General features: G+C 41.3%; 1 protein-coding gene across 1 annotated transcript in view; it reads left to right on the top strand.

Annotated features, from left to right (window-relative positions):
- Positions 1 to 18,722, top strand: part of UBR4 (ubiquitin protein ligase E3 component n-recognin 4) — a gene marked incomplete at its 5' end in the record, with an annotated part of 71,619 nt that overhangs the window by 6,054 nt on the left and 46,843 nt on the right. Inside the window, 30 exon segments of the mRNA XM_010187724.1 lie at positions 181 to 368; positions 943 to 1,102; positions 1,227 to 1,312; positions 2,120 to 2,289; positions 2,958 to 3,240; positions 3,717 to 3,849; positions 4,273 to 4,352; positions 4,987 to 5,115; positions 5,564 to 5,746; positions 5,953 to 6,075; positions 6,164 to 6,393; positions 7,033 to 7,157; positions 7,717 to 7,814; positions 7,942 to 8,099; positions 8,795 to 9,004; positions 10,000 to 10,101; positions 10,989 to 11,089; positions 11,280 to 11,478; positions 11,695 to 11,883; positions 12,221 to 12,284; positions 12,477 to 12,668; positions 13,281 to 13,351; positions 13,481 to 13,628; positions 14,165 to 14,392; positions 14,607 to 14,777; positions 14,876 to 15,058; positions 15,322 to 15,480; positions 16,092 to 16,244; positions 16,533 to 16,760; positions 17,622 to 17,779. Of these exon segments, the coding sequence (XP_010186026.1) occupies positions 181 to 368; positions 943 to 1,102; positions 1,227 to 1,312; positions 2,120 to 2,289; positions 2,958 to 3,240; positions 3,717 to 3,849; positions 4,273 to 4,352; positions 4,987 to 5,115; positions 5,564 to 5,746; positions 5,953 to 6,075; positions 6,164 to 6,393; positions 7,033 to 7,157; positions 7,717 to 7,814; positions 7,942 to 8,099; positions 8,795 to 9,004; positions 10,000 to 10,101; positions 10,989 to 11,089; positions 11,280 to 11,478; positions 11,695 to 11,883; positions 12,221 to 12,284; positions 12,477 to 12,668; positions 13,281 to 13,351; positions 13,481 to 13,628; positions 14,165 to 14,392; positions 14,607 to 14,777; positions 14,876 to 15,058; positions 15,322 to 15,480; positions 16,092 to 16,244; positions 16,533 to 16,760; positions 17,622 to 17,779 (4,702 nt within the window).

Here is an 18,722-nt window from a genome sequence, read left to right as displayed (position 1 = left end):
TTCCTGCTGGCCTGCTGTAAAAGTACTTAGCCTTGTGATTTGGAAAGGAAAAATGAAGACAGCAGACAGCTTAACTGTGCTCACTGAAATTCTTTTTCAGGGCTTTTCTAAGCGGAATAGTTTGTGTAAGGTAGTTGCTTATAATAGTATGCTTTTGTTTTTTCCTGCCTCCTTGGTTAGATGATGACAGTGAGCCAATCCTTGGCCAATGGTTTGAAGAGACAATCTCTCCAAGCAAAGAGAAAGTGGCCCCACCACCACCCCCTCCACCGCCACCTTTGGAGAGCTCACCTAGAGTGAAAAGCCCTAACAAACAGACTGCTGGAGAGAACGGGAACATCCTGGCCAGCCGCAAAGATCCAGAATTGGTATGGGAAGGTCTTCAGGCTCAGTGAAATAACTGATGTGCTGTAACATTGTTTGCTTGTCAGTGGCTAGCTGCATTGCCAGACAACAAGATAAACATCAGGCATTTTAAGTACATTGCTGATGGAGAACCAGTGACTGTTCTGGCTTTGAATAGAGAAGATTTCTCTACTCTTAGGTGGAATATCACCGTATTTGTTATTGCCAGGGAAGCAAAGACTGAAGATAGATAATATCTATTTAGGTTACAGAGGGAGAAGGAAAATGAGAACAGAACTATAAGCAAAATGGCTTGCTGTTAGAATGGTTTTAGCTCCAACTCCATTGGGTAAAGACAAGAATAAATACTGCAGTCGAGAAGTTAGAGACTTACAGCCTTTTCAGAGGATTGTAAAACTGGTCCTGATACAGAACACAGACTGCAGTGAGTTGGGTTGTGATGAGTAAGCCTGTACTCCACTGCCAGGGCTGGAGTTAGGGGATTTATTTTGCTGGCAGTTTTGGTTTTTTTATAATGTTGTCTTATAGTCCCTCTGCTTTTGTTGCTTCTATAGTGTGTTTCTCTTTTCTTTTCAGTTCTTGAGCCTAGCTTCAAACATTTTGAACTTTATCACTTCTTCTATGCTGAACTCCAGGAATAACTTCATTCGCAACTACCTGAGCGTGTCTCTTTCGGAGCAGCACATGGCTACACTGGCTAGCATCATCAAAGAAGTGGACAAGGATGGGCTTAAGGGTGAGCGATCAAAGCCCCTCTGCTAGAGAACACAGACTGTAGGATTTATGTTTTCTTAGTTTCATGTGGAAATCTTAGATGTAGGAGAGCAGCGGTAGTAAATGGCTTGATCCCTGTGTTACAGGCACATCAGATGAGGAGTTTGCTGCTGCGCTCTATCACTTCAACCATTCCTTGGTAACCTCAGATCTTCAGTCCCCTGCATTGCAGGTAAACCTGTGTTTGAATGTATAAATAAAATGAAGTGTTGGTGTCTCTACATGGACTCTCCACATCTAGAGCAGTGTGTTGATGATTCTGTTTGGCCCTAGAGCGTATTCTTTTGCAAACAGAGCTTAGAATATTTTTGATCCAGTGAGTTGACCTTTGCAGTCATCCAGTACAAAAAAATCTTGTGAAGTGTAAACATCTAGAGTTCAAATTAATGCACTGAACTTCGAGGGTGATGAAAGCTGCAGTGGAAATTAATTTGTATATATTGTTTTGGAGAGTTACCTCTATCTGTGTGTTTATCAACAGGCATTCTTGTAGATTTGCTTTGCTGTCAGGACTGATGCCAAAAGGCCTCGAAATTCTCTCAGGAGAAATTCAAATTAATCCTTTTGCTTTCATGTGCTAACTTTGTAGACTCTAGGTTTCTTTGCTAGGTCATGGACTGACCTGACTTAACACTGTAAGCAGAGATTATAAATCTGCTTACCAATTAATGAATTCAGTCTCTATACTTTTCATTGACTAGTTTCTACTGCATTTAAAATACTTCTTTTTTTTAAAGTAGTTGGGCTTTTCAGAAGTCTTCCTTTGTACTATATTTGGAAAGAAGCAAGCAGGGGTCTTCTTCCAAATTCTTAAGACACTGAACATAGTAGAATAATCTCTTTCTGCTGTGATACTACAGTAAATGAGTAGAGCTAATTAATGATAATATTTATTGTCATCTGTATGTTCAGATCGAACTTTCAATTATAAGCATCAAACAGGACTTGCCTCTTTTCAACAAGTTCTGTTTTGTTCCAGAACACACTTCTCCAGCAGCTGGGAGTTGCCCCATTTTCTGAAGGTCCATGGCCTCTCTACATCCACCCTCAAAGTTTGTCGGTGCTCTCACGACTTCTCCTGATTTGGCAGCATAAAGCCACTGCCCAGGGAGATCCTGATGTTCCAGAATGCCTTAAAGTTTGGGAAAGGTGAGATAATTTTATGTTAAACTGTCATCTCTTACCTCTCTGATTTTCTATCAAAATTCTCTGCAACCAGCATAACAAATGTGTATGTTCTCTGAGCGGTGGTGGTATGTGATAGTTGGAGGAGCAGAGGGTCAGTCGTCTTTGTTGCTGGAGTCCTTTGCTTAGAGCATAGGAAATTAAAGCTAGAATTAGGGTTTGAGTGGATGGAGGCTGAATTACTTACAGCAATGCTGGTTTTAAAAAGGGAAGGTGAAAGTCTTATTTTGGCAGGTTTCTGGTAGGTTCTGTTATGATGATGCCAGGATTTTTCCTCTCTGTGCCATTACCTGAACGTGCGAGTCTCTGACAGGGTTTAGCTGATAAGTTAGACTGGATAGCCTTTCCTGTGGGAACAAAAGTTTGCATCTCTCTTTCTCCCTTTGAATGATTGTTCATATTTTCCATCAAATGTATTTGCCGCTAATTGGATTTATGTAGGTTTTACTGTTTGCAGAGTCTTATTCCAATACATAATGTAGTGAATAATTTGTGAAATTGCTGGTATTAAAAGAATAAGCAGAAAAATAGGATTATGAAAATGTTTCTCTAACCTCTAGTTAAACAGATTTTAGAGAGGGATCTAAGCAAGGAGAAAAGTAAACTCTATAACCTTTCTCTCTCATTGTCAGGTTTGTTGGCACATTGAAGCAAAACGCCTTGCAGGGGACTCTTCCCAGCGACACAGAAGATCTGAATGTTGAACATCTCCAGCTGCTGCTGCTTATTTTTCACAATTTCTCTGAGAGGGGCCGCAGATCTATCATGATGCTCTGTATCCAGACAATTGTGGAGCTGACAGTGAACATGGATACCCAGCAATGTTCTGTGCCACTTATCGTGGCGCGTCTGCTCTTGGTGTTTGACTATCTGCTCCATCAATATTCCAAGGCCCCTGTGTACCTATTTGAACAGGTAAGATTTTAACATCATGTTCTGGGTATCTTATTGGTCACCCAGCAGAAATCTGTGCCAGGCAGTTGTTTGGTGTGTTCTGTTCTCTTTGTGGCCATTGTGAGTAAGTCAGTTTTGATGATGTTACCAGCCTTTGACACTGTAATGCGTGATTAACTACAGTTGCTGATTCCTAGCAGCAGGTTCAGTTTGAGTGTAAATTCCTAGTGTAACTGCTGTCCTGATAAATCCTACTAAGGACAGGATGAATGTCTCACCTTATCTTTCAAAATCTTGTGTGTTTGGGCACCATTTCACAATTACTTTGTATACCACGTCCTTGCTTTAGCTCTTCCCTGTTGAGGTTTTTGTCACTGTTCTCATTAATACCATGCTAGTGTTTTGTTTCTGTTGGTGATGGCATTTTTCTCCCCTGCCTCTTAATGACAAGGACGCTATGGTTGTTTTTTAGTGATTTTTTTTTTTTTTTAACTTAGGTGCAGTATAATTTGCTGACTCCACCCATTGGCTGGGTGAGTGGATCCCAGGACAGTAACAGACGAACGTCTGTCCCACTTTATCATGGGTTTAAAGAAGTGGAAGAAAACTGGACTAAACACTGTTCATCAGGTCAGAGAAAAAATGGAAGGAGTTTTTTATTCCGAGATTTGCTTTTACAGATAAATGTGTGCCCTTCCTGTGCCCTGGTGTGGGTAGCTTTTCCTATATTTAATGGGCATAGTTACAATATATAAAAACACATGTGATAATTCAAGAAAAGTCTTATTAGACAAAATCATTGTCATCTAGGAGTATGCTACAAGTAATTCAAAATAAGTAGGTATTTATTGTGCCAGGATTGTAGGAGTAGGGAAACCTGAGCTGCATATACCATAGGCTAGAGCACACATGATGTGTTCTGGAGCTAGTTTTGTAGAATCTAGTGGCAGTCTTAAAATGTGAAGGGTTGTGGGGTTGGAGGAGGAAGGATAACACAATACTGCCTAGTTGAAACTGTCACTTTTAATGTTATTTTCTGTCCTCACGTTCCAGATGCAGTTCCACAGCCCAGGTTCTACTGCATCCTGTCTCTAGAAGCTTCTGAAGATGATCTGACCCGTCTAGATAGCACGGTATTGTGATTTCTGCGTTAAAGACCTTTCTGTAAGCCTTCAGAGGGCCATATTGATTTGACAAGTGCCAAGGAAAATAGACAAGAGGGAAGGGCTTGATGAAGCAGAGAAACCAGACATTTTTCACTAAGTGGAGAAAGAATAGCAGCTAGATAAGATCATATGGGATTCCTTTTTGCACCTAATTGCGTGTCAGGGAAGTCAGTATGCAAAGTCTGTGAAGAGGTGTTGGACTGCTGCTAGTAATGCTTGTGATTCAAATGGGTATGCTATGACAGAGAACCCATCATATCCACACTTGTTTTTCAGTGCTGTTGAAACATCTGAGACAAAGACACATGGCATTAGAATTATTTTCTTGTAATTTTGCTCCATGTTCTTCCTGGGTTTTGTTTCCTCACTAAATTTGTTGTTATCAGGGTTATGGGCTTGCTTCATGCGTGCCCCTTTATAACCAGTTCATTGATACCTCACTAGTGAGAGAAATGTCCATCAGAACTAACTTCATGAAGCTCTGTTTTGCTTAGTTTTGTTCTGTAGGTATTCTGAATACTTTAGAGAAGAGCTTGGCTGTATATAAATGTGGAGCAGTGCAATTTGCAAAGCAATGATCCCGACTTGTTCTCTCTTGCAGGTTTGTGAGGTCCTTTTCTCTAGGACTATGAAGTATGATGAGCTTTACACTGCCCTTACTTCATTACTTGCAGCTGGGTCACAGTTTGATACACTCAGGAGGAAAGAGAACAAAAACGTCACTGCACTGGTAAGACTCTGTAGCTGTAATGTTGTCTGTGTTGAGGAAAAACAAGTTTCCAAACCTTGTATTTTCAAGCAAACTATTTAACCAAAGTATTTTGAACAGTAGTTGGAGTAATGGGGAACTTTAAAATCTCTTAGCTAGTGTTTATGGTGGCAGTACATCACACATGAGTTTTTGATTCATAACATGTTTTAGACTTGCTGTATGTCCATGGTAATTCCAAGAGGTCTGTTTAGAACATGATGAAGGAGAAAATAAAATTATTATATTTTTCTTTTCTCATTCCTCTTTGTTGCATAATTTGTTGTGTAATATGACAGAAACTCAGTCTGGTATGTGTTCATGTGATCTTGCACATTGTCTGGAGTGTCTCATGAGATAATTTCAGTAGCTGTAGTGATTGAAGCTGCAATCTTTCTTTGTTAATTGGTTCAACTGTACTTTTGTTTAGGAAGCCTGTGCGCTTCAGTACTACTTCTTGATACTGTGGCGGATACTAGGGATTTTACCTCCATCCAAAAACTACATGAATCAGTTGGCTACGAACACACCAGAGATGAGTGAATGTGACATTTTACACACGTTGCGCTGGTCTTCCCGCCTGCGAATCGCATCTTATGTCACATGGATCAAGGTACAGCCCCATCGTTTTAGGAGTGTTTTGTAATGTTGTTGTCAGTCTTTTCTTCTTCCATGCTGACTGTATGTGAGACTTGTTACGTGGGAATAGTGGTGAGAAATGGGAATCTGTGTTTTCTAAAGTGTTATAGCGGTAATTGGCAGAGTGGCTAATTATAGAGCACTTCTAAAGTGTGACAGGTCTTTTTTTGACATCTGTAGGATCACCTTACCAAGCAGGGTATGAAAGCTGACCATGCTGCTTCTCTCATTGAACTGGCCTCCAGCAAGTGCAGCTCAGTGAAGTATGATGTGGAAATAGCAGAGGAATACTTTGCTCGACAGGTAAAGTGGTGTGAATGCAATTGTGCATATGGAGCTTTTGTTTTCGGGTAGTTTTTGCACTTACTGTTGCATCCCTTTGTATTTTAAGATATCTTCTTTCTGTGGTGTCGATTGCACAACTATTCTCCAACTGCACGAAGTTCCCAGTTTACAGTCCATTTACACCCTTGATGCTGCAGTTTCCAAGATTCAGGTTTCTCTCGATGAGCACTTTTCCAAGCTGGCTGCAGAAACTGACCCACACAAGTCTTCAGAGATAACCAAGAACCTCCTGCCTGCTACGCTACAGCTTATTGACACTTATGCTACGTTTACCAGGTACAGTTCTTAGGGTCACTAGTAGGAATATGATTTTCTTCTGTGCATAGGGCTTTCTTTGCATTTTGTTTGTTGTTTTCTTAGAGGTAGGTGCCTTTTAATAGCAGTATAATTACTCTAATTTACGTCCTCTAGAGTGTCGATTGTTTTAAAAGAAGAATAAAAGGTAGCTTCTCAAGTAATGTGTGTGAAGTTTTTCTTTCTAAGTAGTCTCTTTGTCTGATCTTGATTTTCTTGCAAGCTTGAAAAAACAGATTTTCCTCCAAAGATGAAACCTCCTCTTACCACTCTCTAGCATAGTGCTACTTAAGGTTACTTTGCTGAGATAATATTGAGACTGTCAGACCATTAAGAAAGAGAGGGGGTTTAACTCTTACAGTAAGAGCCTGAAGTCTTTTAAACTCTCGTCGAAACCTGTGTAGAAGAAAGCAAAAGTAAATGAGCTTTTTCTTTTGAGTGGGCACCTTTCCTGGTAAGTAGCTTAGAGGAGGTAAAAGCTCAGAACTCCCTTAGTGGTATAACACACAGTATGGGGCATAACTTCAGAAGTTTGCTTTCATACCTGTCACTGTATTGACACACTTAGTTCTGGAATGCAGAGGTGTTTCCTGAAATAATTTCTTTCTGTCCTGAATGCAGATCTTACTTGCTACGGAGCCTCTCTGAAGAGGGATCTGCTGAGAACAAACCCTCTGAAGAGAAGCTACGAGGTTATGCTGCTGTCCTGACCATTGGATCCAGCCGTTGCAAATCTAATACTCTAGGTGAGGGTTCTGGAGAGTTCAGATTTCCTTCTCTCTATAGGTGAAGCTTTCTACAGTGCTGCCAACATTCAATTTCAAAGCTGTATGCTGGCTAATGTGTTCTCGACCACTTTGTTCAAACGAGTGCATTATCCTGTTGGCAGCAGATTGGGAAGTCTTTTCCTTTTAGTATTCAAACAACTGAAAAAGTTGGGCAAACCTTGAAAGAGTAACTGTCTTGTGGGCTTGTCTGGCTCCTGGAAAGGCTTCTATAACCATGTTGGTGCTCTGGTGGCATGGCATAGTATGGGGAATTACTAATTGTTGATATGTTGAAGACTGCTGCAAGTTAGTATTTTTGCCAGGTTTTCTGTTGTTTTAATAAAGTGAAAGAAGCTGGGAAGCTCTTGGAAACTTTAGGGATAATTTTGACTTGTAGAAAAGCATGAAACTAACCCTCAGTAGAATTACAGCTCAACTTAGCTACAGTTGTAGTTTTAAACAGTGTTGTAGAAAGATTGTAGTTTTCAATAGGACCCATGAAGTTACTTAATGACTTACATTTCTGTATGAATTGCAGGTCCAACACTTGTTCAGAACTTGCCATCAGCTGTGCAAACTTTATGTGAATCATGGAACAACATTCATACAAATGAGTTTCCAAACATTGGCTCATGGGTGAGTCCAGCCTTCTGGGTTCATCTGGTCTGATCTTAACTCTATAAATTGCTGGGAATGGCAGGCATTGTGTCTTTCTGTTACAGATAAATGGTTCTGATTTCTGTGTGTGTGTCTCAATCCTTAGCGCAATGCCTTTGCGAATGACACGATCCCTGCAGAAAGCTACATCAGTGCAGTTCAGGCCGCCCACCTCGGTACTCTCTGCAGCCAAACTCTACCTCTTGCAGCTTCCCTGAAACACACCCTTCTCTCCCTGGTCAGACTCACCGGAGATCTCATTGTGTAAGTGATTGTTTTTGTTTTACGTTCTTGCTGGATAGATCTGTCTGCTCCTCTGAATGTCTGTCTTCATCAGACTGTTTGGGTGCAACACTTAGTGAACTGGAGCTATATTTTGAACTAAGCCTTTAACAGAGTTACTTTCACTGTAAAATTCTAAATGAATGAAAAATAGTCTTTCTGTCTTGATATAGTACCACTAAAAGTCAGACTCCCTGAGAGAAACCTTTAGTCCTTTTTGTCAAACAGGGACTTGAAGAAACTGGGCTATAAACAATACGGATCTAGTTAATTCATTTCTGTTATCATTCACTCGTGGGATGTTTCCAAAACATAAGGAAAAAGTCAAATGAGTTATTCTTTTTTCCCAGGGACTTACTCTAAGATATTCTGAAACAAAAAAATAGTGGTTGACACTGCAGACAAGTCCAAAAGCCGTACTGCGTGATAGTGTGACTGCCTAAGAGAGTGTTGTAGCTGTATATATGCAAAACTAATGTATAGAGTTTTCCAAATGAGAACAATTTTTCTGAGGTGAAAAATGGCTAGGTCAGTGTTTTTGTCCTGGCTTCCTAAGAAGGGTTTTATCACTGACTTCCATTCAGACCTGTGCCTTACAGTGTGACTTCTGATTTATCCAATAAGGGTGTTCTCTGATACATCATATGAGAATGAACTTGGTTTCTTTTCTTTTCAAGCTGGTCAGATGATTTGAACCCACCACAGGTGATTCATTCCCTATTGCCCCTCCTTTTGGAGACCAGTACAGAAAGTGTGGCAGAGATAAGCAGCAACTCCCTAGAAAGGATCTTGGGCCCTGCAGAATCAGATGAATTCCTGGCACGTGTTTATGAGAAACTGATCACAGGATGCTATAACATACTGGCCCATCACTCTGATCCAAACAGGTAACAGGCTGTGTGCCTTGTACTTCTCTTCCAAGAAAGCTGTACCTAAAGAATTACTACAATATGTTTAAATGTCGGTGTCGGTTCTTGAACAGCACAACAGAAAGGCGAAAAATCAGCTTATTTTTACCAGTTAGAATTTTCTATACTTGTAGGCTAAAAATACAAGGTATTTTATTCACGTTAGCAGAATTTTCAGCACTGCCATTCAGGCAGTGTGGATTTTAATCATCTCTTGTAAGTCTGGATGAAGCATGTGTATATTTGGGTAGTTTTTTAAGCAAATAGAAAATTATGTAAATACAAGCACAAAATCAAAGCTGAAGGTGCTGAGCTAACTTGCTTTATATTCCTTTGTCTCTGTTCTTGCTGTTTGTAAGGATGGCTAATCCCTGCTTTTATCATAGCAAACTAGCCAGATTTGTGCTTCCCACCTCTTACTCTCTCTGTGTATAGAGGGAATAAGCTTGCTGCGCAGATGTTGATTCTACCCATCTGAAACATAAAACCATTAGGCATGATGATGTTGCATCTTTTTAACACTGATCCTCTCCGGATGGAAGGTATTCAGAGGGAGATATACTGTGCCTCCTGCTAGAGAATGTAAATGTAATTGGATTTGACTTGCAGGGTGTGTTGTGGAGTGGAGATGAGCACAGGAGAGAATGAGGAGGAGTAACACTAAAAGACTTAAAGCATAAATAGAGCAGCCACTTAGAGGAAGTTGTAATGTGAGATGCCTGAAAGTCTAGATTATTCTAGAATTCAGGCTGTGTAACTTACCTACAGCATCATGTGCTACTTTTTTCTGAACAGTTGGTGTTTATGTGTGTTTGTTCATCGATTATTTTTCTCCTGTCTTTTGGAAGGAGAGCAGCTTTCAGCTAGTGCAAAGCCTTAGAACTGTATTAGCAGAATTGATAACTTCTTGGCTCCTGGAATTGTTGAAATGGTCCTTATATGTGCTAATTTAATTTGCCGCTTTTGATCCTCAGTGGCCTGGATGAGTCCATCTTGGAGGAGTGTTTGCAGCATCTGGAGAAACAGCTGGAGAGCAGCCAGGCCCGAAAAGCCATGGAGGAATTCTTTTCAGAAAGGTGAAGTAATTCTCAAAATCTTAGACCAAGGATTTTATTTCTCTTTGCTTGTCTCTGTCAACACCTAAGTTATGCTAATGCCATTGCGCAGGAAAAGGCAGAATCATGTAAGGATAGCATACCCTTCAAGCAGCACAGGAGAGTGTGAAAAGACTTTCTGTGTGGGAGAGAACCTGTAGGTCTTTGTCACTCCAAATAAAATACTCAGTGAGTCCTCATAGGGATCATCAGCAGGCAATCTTGCAAGATGATTGTTTTGTCAAAGGCATTATAAGGAGGTTTTTGAAAGATGCTGATCTGTAAGTCCATTACAAATCAAGTTGTGAAATCCCAAGTTCTCTCACTGCTTCATCTTACCAAGGGTGGAGGTGGGGTGTTGGCCTAACTTAGAATTATGAAGACAAATAGTGATGGAAACAGCATAGCACAACAGTGTTGTGAAGTGACATGAAAGTGAACTGAGGGAAAGTTTTTGTCTATTAGAAAGCTGACCATTATCTGGTTTTGCTCTCTACTTGTTCAGCAGTTCAACATGGGAGCAGTCTGGTGGCTGACTGTTGTACTTAGTTAACCTGGAAGGGAAAAATAGGGAAGAAAATCTTGAATTTTTGTTTGGAAACCAATACAGGCCCTTTTGTGACTTGATAGATGGGAAATACAGATGTGCTACTCAGAAGCTCATGAGATTTGCAGGTTTTAGTCTGAGCTAGGGGTTTGCTTTTTGTCTGAAAGCATTTTCTGTGGCTTGGTTGCTGTGCTGAGCGATGTTGTACAAATTATTACAAGTCTTAAATGTGAGGGCAGGTATAGCTAAGTGCAAGTGGAAAAAAAAAAGAAAGAATGGGTCGACTTTTATAAAACTGATTTAATTTCCTTCCTCTGTATAGTGGAGAACTGGTCCAGATCATGATGGCGACAGCCAATGAAAACCTCTCAGCAAAGTTCTGTAACAGGGTGCTGAAATTCTTCACCAAGCTCTTCCAGCTAAGTAAGTGATTGTTGAATCCCTTCTGTCCTGCCTTTTCCCACCTTATACTGTTCTTGTATTAGACTGTGATGTGAAGATGCATTTAAAAAAGCTATAGGAGGAAGTGGAGTGAGAGCTTCACAGTATTAATGGAAAGCCATCTTCAAACATGTTCGTTGTAGCATCTGTCACTTGTAATTTTCTCCACCAGCTGAGAAGAGTCCCAACCCCAGCCTGTTGCGACTTTGTGGCTCTTTGGCTCAGCTGGCTTGTGTGGAGCCTGTACGTCTCCAGGCCTGGTTAACCAGGATGACCATGTCCCCACCCAAAGACTCGGATCAACTGGACATTGTGCAAGAGAACAGGCAGCTGCTGCAACTCTTGACAACCTACATTGTTCGGGAAAACAGGTAAAGCACAGCCTTGGTCATTTCTTTTGTGTGCTGGTCATTTATTTTGTTCCCTAGTGGTGCAGATTGTGAGTGGCTGATGGCTTCTGGTTGTCACCCTGAATGAAGTGGTGGGGCATTGCTGTTTGCCCTCAAGGCATTGCTATGTCAGTGTGGGGCTTAGCTGTATTTCAGTGGGTGATACACCCTGTCTGAAACTTTCTTCTTTTTGATTAGCCAAGTTGGAGAAGGCGTCTGCACTGTTCTACTGAGTACTCTAATCCCAATGGCAACAGAAATGTTGGCCAATGGCGATGGCACGGGATTTCCTGAACTGATGGTCGTGATGGCAACTTTGGCGAGTGCAGGACAAGGTGCGGGACATCTCCAGCTTCATGGTGCTGCTGTTGATTGGCTAGGCAGATGGTAAGAGTGAACTGTATACTGCTGATTGTTCATTTGTTTTATTTCCTGGTGATTTGGGAACAGAAGTTCATGTTTACCGATACACGCTTATTTTTTGGTTTATTTGTTGTTTGGAATAAAAGAAGTCTGAGAGAGGCTAATCTGTGTTCTGCCCTGTGGAGAATAACCATGTGTTTTCTTTGTCTTTTCCATTCTCGATGGTTTAATTATTGCACTTATAAGTTTCCTGTTATTAATGTGAAGTAAACTGAGTGCTTGAAGCTATTGGTGAGAACTGATTTTATACTTCCCAAAGACTGTTGGTTGTAATGATCATCTCCACTGTTTTGTGTTGCAGCAAGAAATACCTGTCTCAGAAGAATGTGGTAGAAAAGATGAATGCAAACGTCATGCAAGGGAAGGTAAGAGATGTGACTGTTGCTTAACTTGCAGGAGTGAATCTCAGGCATGAGCTGTATCAGCTGTCCTGTTTCGGTTGCACAGTGGGAGTTTTAAAGCAATTTGGTTGGGGCACTGTTCTATTTTCTTGCCTTATGGCAGCTATTATGGGATCTAGGTATTACCTCTCATTTTCATCCATCTCTACTTTATAGCATGTGACTATCCTGGAGTGTACATGCCATATTGTCTCTTACCTGGCCGATGTCACTAATGCACTGAGCCAGACCAGTGGCCAAGGACCCTGTCATCTTTCTGTTGATGGAGAGGAACGGGCGATTGAAGTGGATTCAGACTGGGTGGAAGAGTTGGCAGTGGAGGAGGAGGACTCTCAAGCTGAAGATTCGGTAGGCAATAGTCACAGTTGAATGCTGCAAATGAGGTGAAGATTTATTTTGCAGCTTCCAAATCAGAATTACTCAGGTTATAAATTAAGATTTTGTTGTTGTTGTTGTTTATTCTTAATGTGAGACTGAGTGAAGAACCCTAGTTGTGAGATCTGTCGCTTACTCATAGACCTGTTGACTTTGTTACGTCAACAAAAGTAAAGTTTTTCTTTAGAAAACAAAAAAGGAAGAAATGGAGTAAGATGGGTTTGTTTGTACTGGTTTGTTTGTCAATTACCAGCTTTTATATCAACAAGCAAATTAGACTAGGCTTTTATGTGCTGTTGGGTAGAAAGGAAAATGCATTCTTTAGAATTTGTCATCCCAGTATATTTTTTTTATTACTGTTTTCTTGGTTTTAATTCACTCACTCAAGTTGCTATGAAATTCCACCATCTTCTTATTCCTTGTGATTTGATACCAACTGCCGCCTTTTACCTGGGTGGTGCTAAACTTGCTGTTCTTAAAATGCACATTTAGTGTCTGAGGAACACATTCTGTACCATGTAGCTTTCTTGTAGCTGCAGTAACATGTATGCAGTTACTTTTCTAAAACAACTTTCTCTTTGATAGGATGAAGATTCTCTTTGTAACAAACTCTGCACCTTCACCATCACACAGAAAGAGTTCATGAATCAGCATTGGTAAGAATCTCAAACTTGTGTTCAGAATTTCAGCCTGAATTTTCTGGCCGTTGAGAAGGAAACAAATGCAGTCTGGGGAGCCTTCCTGAGGCACTGTATTTTATAACTCATCTGGCTTATTTTGCGCAGGTATCACTGTCACACTTGCAAGATGGTTGATGGGGTTGGTGTTTGCACAGTTTGTGCTAAAGTTTGTCACAAGGATCATGAGATTTCTTACGCCAAATACGGATCATTCTTCTGTGACTGTGGAGCCAAGGAAGATGGCAGTTGCCTGGTAAAGTGTCTTCATGTCAATATACAAGCTGCGCTTCTTCAGTTTTTAGAGTCTTTTGCATAGATTTCTGTTCTGCAATAAGTTACATCATGATATGAGTGTGTAAGAGTACTAAAATGTGAAGGCCTTGGCTTTGTAATGAACCCTCTTAGTTTAGAGCTTGCCTGGCGATTTATTTTCTTTGCACCAAGTAAGTGCATTGGCAAATCTCTGCCCTAGTGACTACTGAGATTCCACCTATCTTTACAGAATTTGCAGGTTAGCTTAAGCTACACAGCAGTCAGATACCACCTTTTTCCATCTTTTCCACTGGCAGCAAAGTAACTTTATCTTAAGTAAGAAGTTTTTTCTAATTCTCGGGTGGAGAGTGATATACAGGATACTGTTGTGTTATTTCTTTAAAATTGCAGTCTAAGAGAATTGCACTAGTTTCTTTAAAATTTTATTAATTTTGCTGCTATTACAATCTTTATTCATTTCATCAGTGGTAGAATCGAGTCTGGTTTGAGCTGTCTGCATTGCTGTGTCATTCCCAGGCTTTGGTGAAGAGAACTCCCAGCAGTGGTATGAGCTCCACCATGAAAGAATCCGCCTTCCAGAGTGAGCCCAGAGTACCCGAGAGTGTCATTCGACATGCAGGCACCTCTCCTGCAGAGAAAGCCAAGGTCACCATCAGTGAAGGGAAGGGTCCTGATGAAGAAAAACCCAAGAAGAGCAGCCTATGTAGAAATGTTGAGGGCTGTCGAGAGGAATTGCAGTCTCAGGTATAATTATCAACTGAAGAAGATGGTTTATGATGAGGATCTTAGGCAGACTCTGTTGGTTATCAGCCAAGTTCCTTGATTTTTATGCTGTTCCTCATGATAAGAGGAGTCATAAAAGTGGTGTGAGGCTTTAAAAACCAGTTGACACGCAGCTTTTGTGAAGACTTCCAGCAGGAGCATCTTGTGCCTCACTTGTTGTATCTGTTTCTTGTAGGCCAACTTCTCCTTTGCACCCTTGGTGCTGGAGATGCTGAATTTCCTAATGGATGCCATTCAGATAAACTTCCAGCAAGCTTCAGCCATGGGGAGCAGCAGTCGCGCACAGCAAGCTCTCAATGAGCTACATACTTTGGACAAGTCAGTAGAAATGACAGATCAGTTGATGGTATGATACTAAAGGATGATTAGGTAATGGGTAGGTGGGATCACTTTTAAACAGAAAAATGTCAGTGATACACTTTTGTACGCTTTTTAATGACTCAGGTCCCTACTCTTGGCTCTCAAGAAGGTGCTTTTGAGAATGTCCGCATGAACTACAGTGGTGACCAGGGCCAGACAATCCGGCAGCTGATCAGCGCTCATGTGCTGAGGCGGGTGGCGATGTGTGTGCTGTCGTCCCCGCATGGACGTCGGCAGCACCTGGCTGTCAGTCATGAAAAGGGCAAGGTGAGCTCTCTAACTCTGTAGAGAGTTTTGGACTGTAAAGGAGAATAAAACAGCCTTAGAGCAGTGAATAACAAGCAAAATATGATTTGGGCTGCTTGTTTCCAGATCTGGGTCTTCTGTGAAGTATTGCATAGCTTAGGAAAACCTCTCATTCTTCAAAGGAAACAGTGAAAACTGTGGGGACACATTCACAGAGCTGAAACTGAAATGCCTTTTTCCCCTCAATTGCAAAGTTGGATAACTGAGTTCATTTTGTTCTGCAGATTACAGTCCTTCAGCTCTCAGCTTTGCTGAAACAAGCAGACTCTAGCAAAAGAAAATTGACCCTTACTCGCCTTGCATCTGCACCCGTTCCATTTACTGTACTGAGCCTAACTGGAAATCCCTGCAAGGAGGACTACCTAGCCGTGTGTGGACTGAAAGTAAGTGTCTGACAAACCCTTTTCTAGGCAGTTGGGAACATCATCTCAAAACCAGCTGTATTTCTTTCCTTTGAGGAGCCAGTGCAGAGCTGGCTCCAAAGGTCTGTTGCTAATTTTAGCTCATAAATCACTTTCCTACTAGATATATGAAATAAAAGAAGAAGTACTTATATGAATAATATAATAAAGGAGACAGTGCCTCAAATAAAATAGTACTTCTTACTCTATTTAGGCCAATTTTTAAGATGGGAGTCCAAATTTAGTCATGTGAAACTTAGTGTGTTAGAACTAATCTGTAACAATGAGTGTTTTGTAGCAAGGACTCCTCTTTTTTGTGTTCTCTCAAGTTTAGATTCAGCTTTCACAGTGCAGAATCCATAAATCTATTATTTAGCTAAGAAACAGCTGCACTCGGTGTGCTTTTGGTTTGGTTGTGTTAGGTTTTTTTCCTTTATAAACTTTCTGTCATTCAGCTTAAGTGCAGGGACTATAGATTCTTACTCTATGAAATCATTATTGGCACTGGGGGGAATGCTGGCTTTTAACTCCATTCTTGGCATGAAATGCTTGTAAACATTCTGATATTTTACCAATTTTTTTCATTACTCCAGGACTGCCACGTGTTAACATTCAGCAGCTCTGGCTCAGTTTCTGATCATTTGGTACTTCATCCCCAACTCGCTACTGGAAATTTCATCATTAAAGCTGTGTGGCTGCCGGGATCTCAAACAGAGCTTGCTATTGTGACTGCAGACTTTGTGAAGGTATGTTTGGTCATAAGCTGTTGATGAGATGTCTTCTTTCAGACATAGGAGTCTGGATCTCTGCAGAGTTGCCTGTAGAAGAATGTGATAATATTCTTAGTTAGAAATAAATTAGAAATATAAATTTGTGGTGTTTGGCTACTGTTGCCATAAGAAAAAGGAAAGCCAAAGACCCAAAGAGAAAAAAATGAACTGTAACATCTAATAGGCATTCCCCTGTCTCAACTCTTGTCCATTTGCACTGTTCTGTATCCTAGTAGTTAATTATTTCCTTGATTCTTCCCACAGATTTACGATCTCTCTGTGGATGCCTTGAGCCCAACTTTCTATTTCCTTCTACCAAGTTCCAAAATCAGGGATGTCACTTTCCTTTTCAACGAGGAGGGGAAGAACATAATAGTGATCATGTCCTCCGCTGGGTACATCTACACGCAGCTCATGGAAGAGGCCAGCAGTGCCCAGCATGGACCATTCTATGTCACCAATGTGCTTGAAGTCAATCATGAGGACCTAAAGGTACTGGTGACTTCTCTTTCTCATCGCATGGGCTGCAGTGACTTTCTTTTGTTTGCGCCTTACATTTGAAGGCAGAACTTTCCTTTTTCCCTTTTTTTTATTTTTTTCCTTTTAAGCCCCTTGATCTAGATCAGTGAGCTTGCCATTCCTCTAAAGAGAGAAATATCCTTGCAGTGAAAGGGGGTGGGGTTGAAAATTAAACTCCTTGATCCTTTCATCTAGAAAATGGAGCATGTTTTCCATGGCTGGCTCTGAAGTCATGCCCAGCAGGATTTCTCAGCAGGGAGATGGCTTCAGAGCAATGCAGTTCTCTGAGCGAGGCACTCCAAAGGTGCAGTAACCAGAATAGATAAAGTTACCGGCCACTGCTGGGTCTGCAGAGGTGGAGTGAGCCTTTGTTTCTGGTCAGCAGCAGCTCTGTAGTCTTGGGGGCAACTTTTAAAATCTGTCCACATTTCACTCAGTGTTTTTACCCCTGCCTGCTCCAAAACAGGGGAAGTAGATGAGAAGGCAGCCCTCAGGAAAGCTCTTTTATGAGCTGGGAATGTGGGGAGTGCTCTGTGTGAGATTGTCATACAACATTCAAGCACGCAGATGTGGTAGCTGAAGGCACTACCTACAGCCTATGGGGATGCAATCTCAGTATCCTCTTCAAAAGCCTTTGAAGTATCTGATGGATGAGTTTACCAAGGACTTGAGCTTAAAAAATTATCATTTAGGTCTGCGTTTTCTGACTGGTTGGGAGGGGACAGGGGAGAGACTTTTGGAATAATTCCATCATGAGAAATTTAAAAGCCTGAGAGAGTGTTTTGGAGGTTGTGTGTTTATTTTCAATGTCGTCGTTTCTCTCTGGTCCTACAGGACAGCAATGGGCAGGTAGCAGGAGGTGGTGTGTCCGTGTATTACTCCCATGTGTTACAGATGTTGTTCTTCAGTTACTGTCAAGGCAAATCCTTTGCAGCTACCATCAGCCGGGCCAATCTGGAAGTGCAGCAGCTATTCCCAATTAACATAAAGAGGTGAGGCTTGTGTGGAAGGCTCTGCTGAAGTTTCAATTCCAGTTTATTATCAATAAATATTACTAATTATTCTTAACATCCCAGCTCTGAATGGCCAAAGCTTGTGGTGAAGATCTCCTTTTTGACTGAAGATTTCTTGCTACTTTTCATGTTGCTTATGCCCTGATTGCGGAATGATTTAAAACCAAAGCTGACTGTTTTGGTGGTAGGGCACGCATGCATCCCACTAGGATTTCACAGTAGAAAGGTGGCTTCAGAGAGGCCTTGCTGCACAGAGCGGAGCTGCTACTGGTGCAGCAGCTGGAACCAATGGGATTACCCACCCTCATGGAGGCTGCAGAGCAGGAAGTCTTTGTTTCCTTTCAGCACCAGTACTGCAGTGGACCTTGTGTATTGTGCATATTAAGGCTTATTTGCAGGCTCCCTTGAGGGAAACCAATCTCTTATGCTATGAATGTGGCAAGAAAATATTAGTTCTGTCGTCCATTCTGGCAAACAGGGCTGGGCATTTAGGCCACAGACTCTTCACTAGTCTGACACAAAGCCACTATCATGAGGAGGCTCTGTAGAAGGGTCAGGTTCCAAGAGCTCCCTAGCGCCAGTCGAGTTTGGCTTATTCTTTTTGCAGCTTTGTTTTTTTTTTTCCAGTCAGCAGAGTCACACGGATTCTCCTGCATTGGCCTTTGCTTAGTGCTACTGAGTCTGTTGAAACATAGAACTTTGCAACTGTTCAGATAAAAAGTTAGCCAAAAGCCATTTGAAAATTAGTCCCTTGGTTTTGGGCATGAAATGTTACTAAGTGTCTTTCCTGGAGTTTTTAGGGTAGAAATGAAGGCTGTGAATTGGGATGCTTGCGCCTTCTGCCTACTCAAGTGACTGTCTTGGGTTTCTCACCTTTAAACTGGGCACTGATGTTCCTGGCTTTTTGTTACTGCAGTTCTTT

Source organism: Mesitornis unicolor, unplaced genomic scaffold (assembly GCF_000695765.1).
Source record: "Mesitornis unicolor isolate BGI_N332 unplaced genomic scaffold, ASM69576v1 scaffold6137, whole genome shotgun sequence".
Classification (NCBI taxonomy): Eukaryota; Metazoa; Chordata; class Aves; order Mesitornithiformes; family Mesitornithidae; genus Mesitornis; species Mesitornis unicolor.
This window is presented reverse-complemented; position numbering and strand designations above follow the sequence as displayed.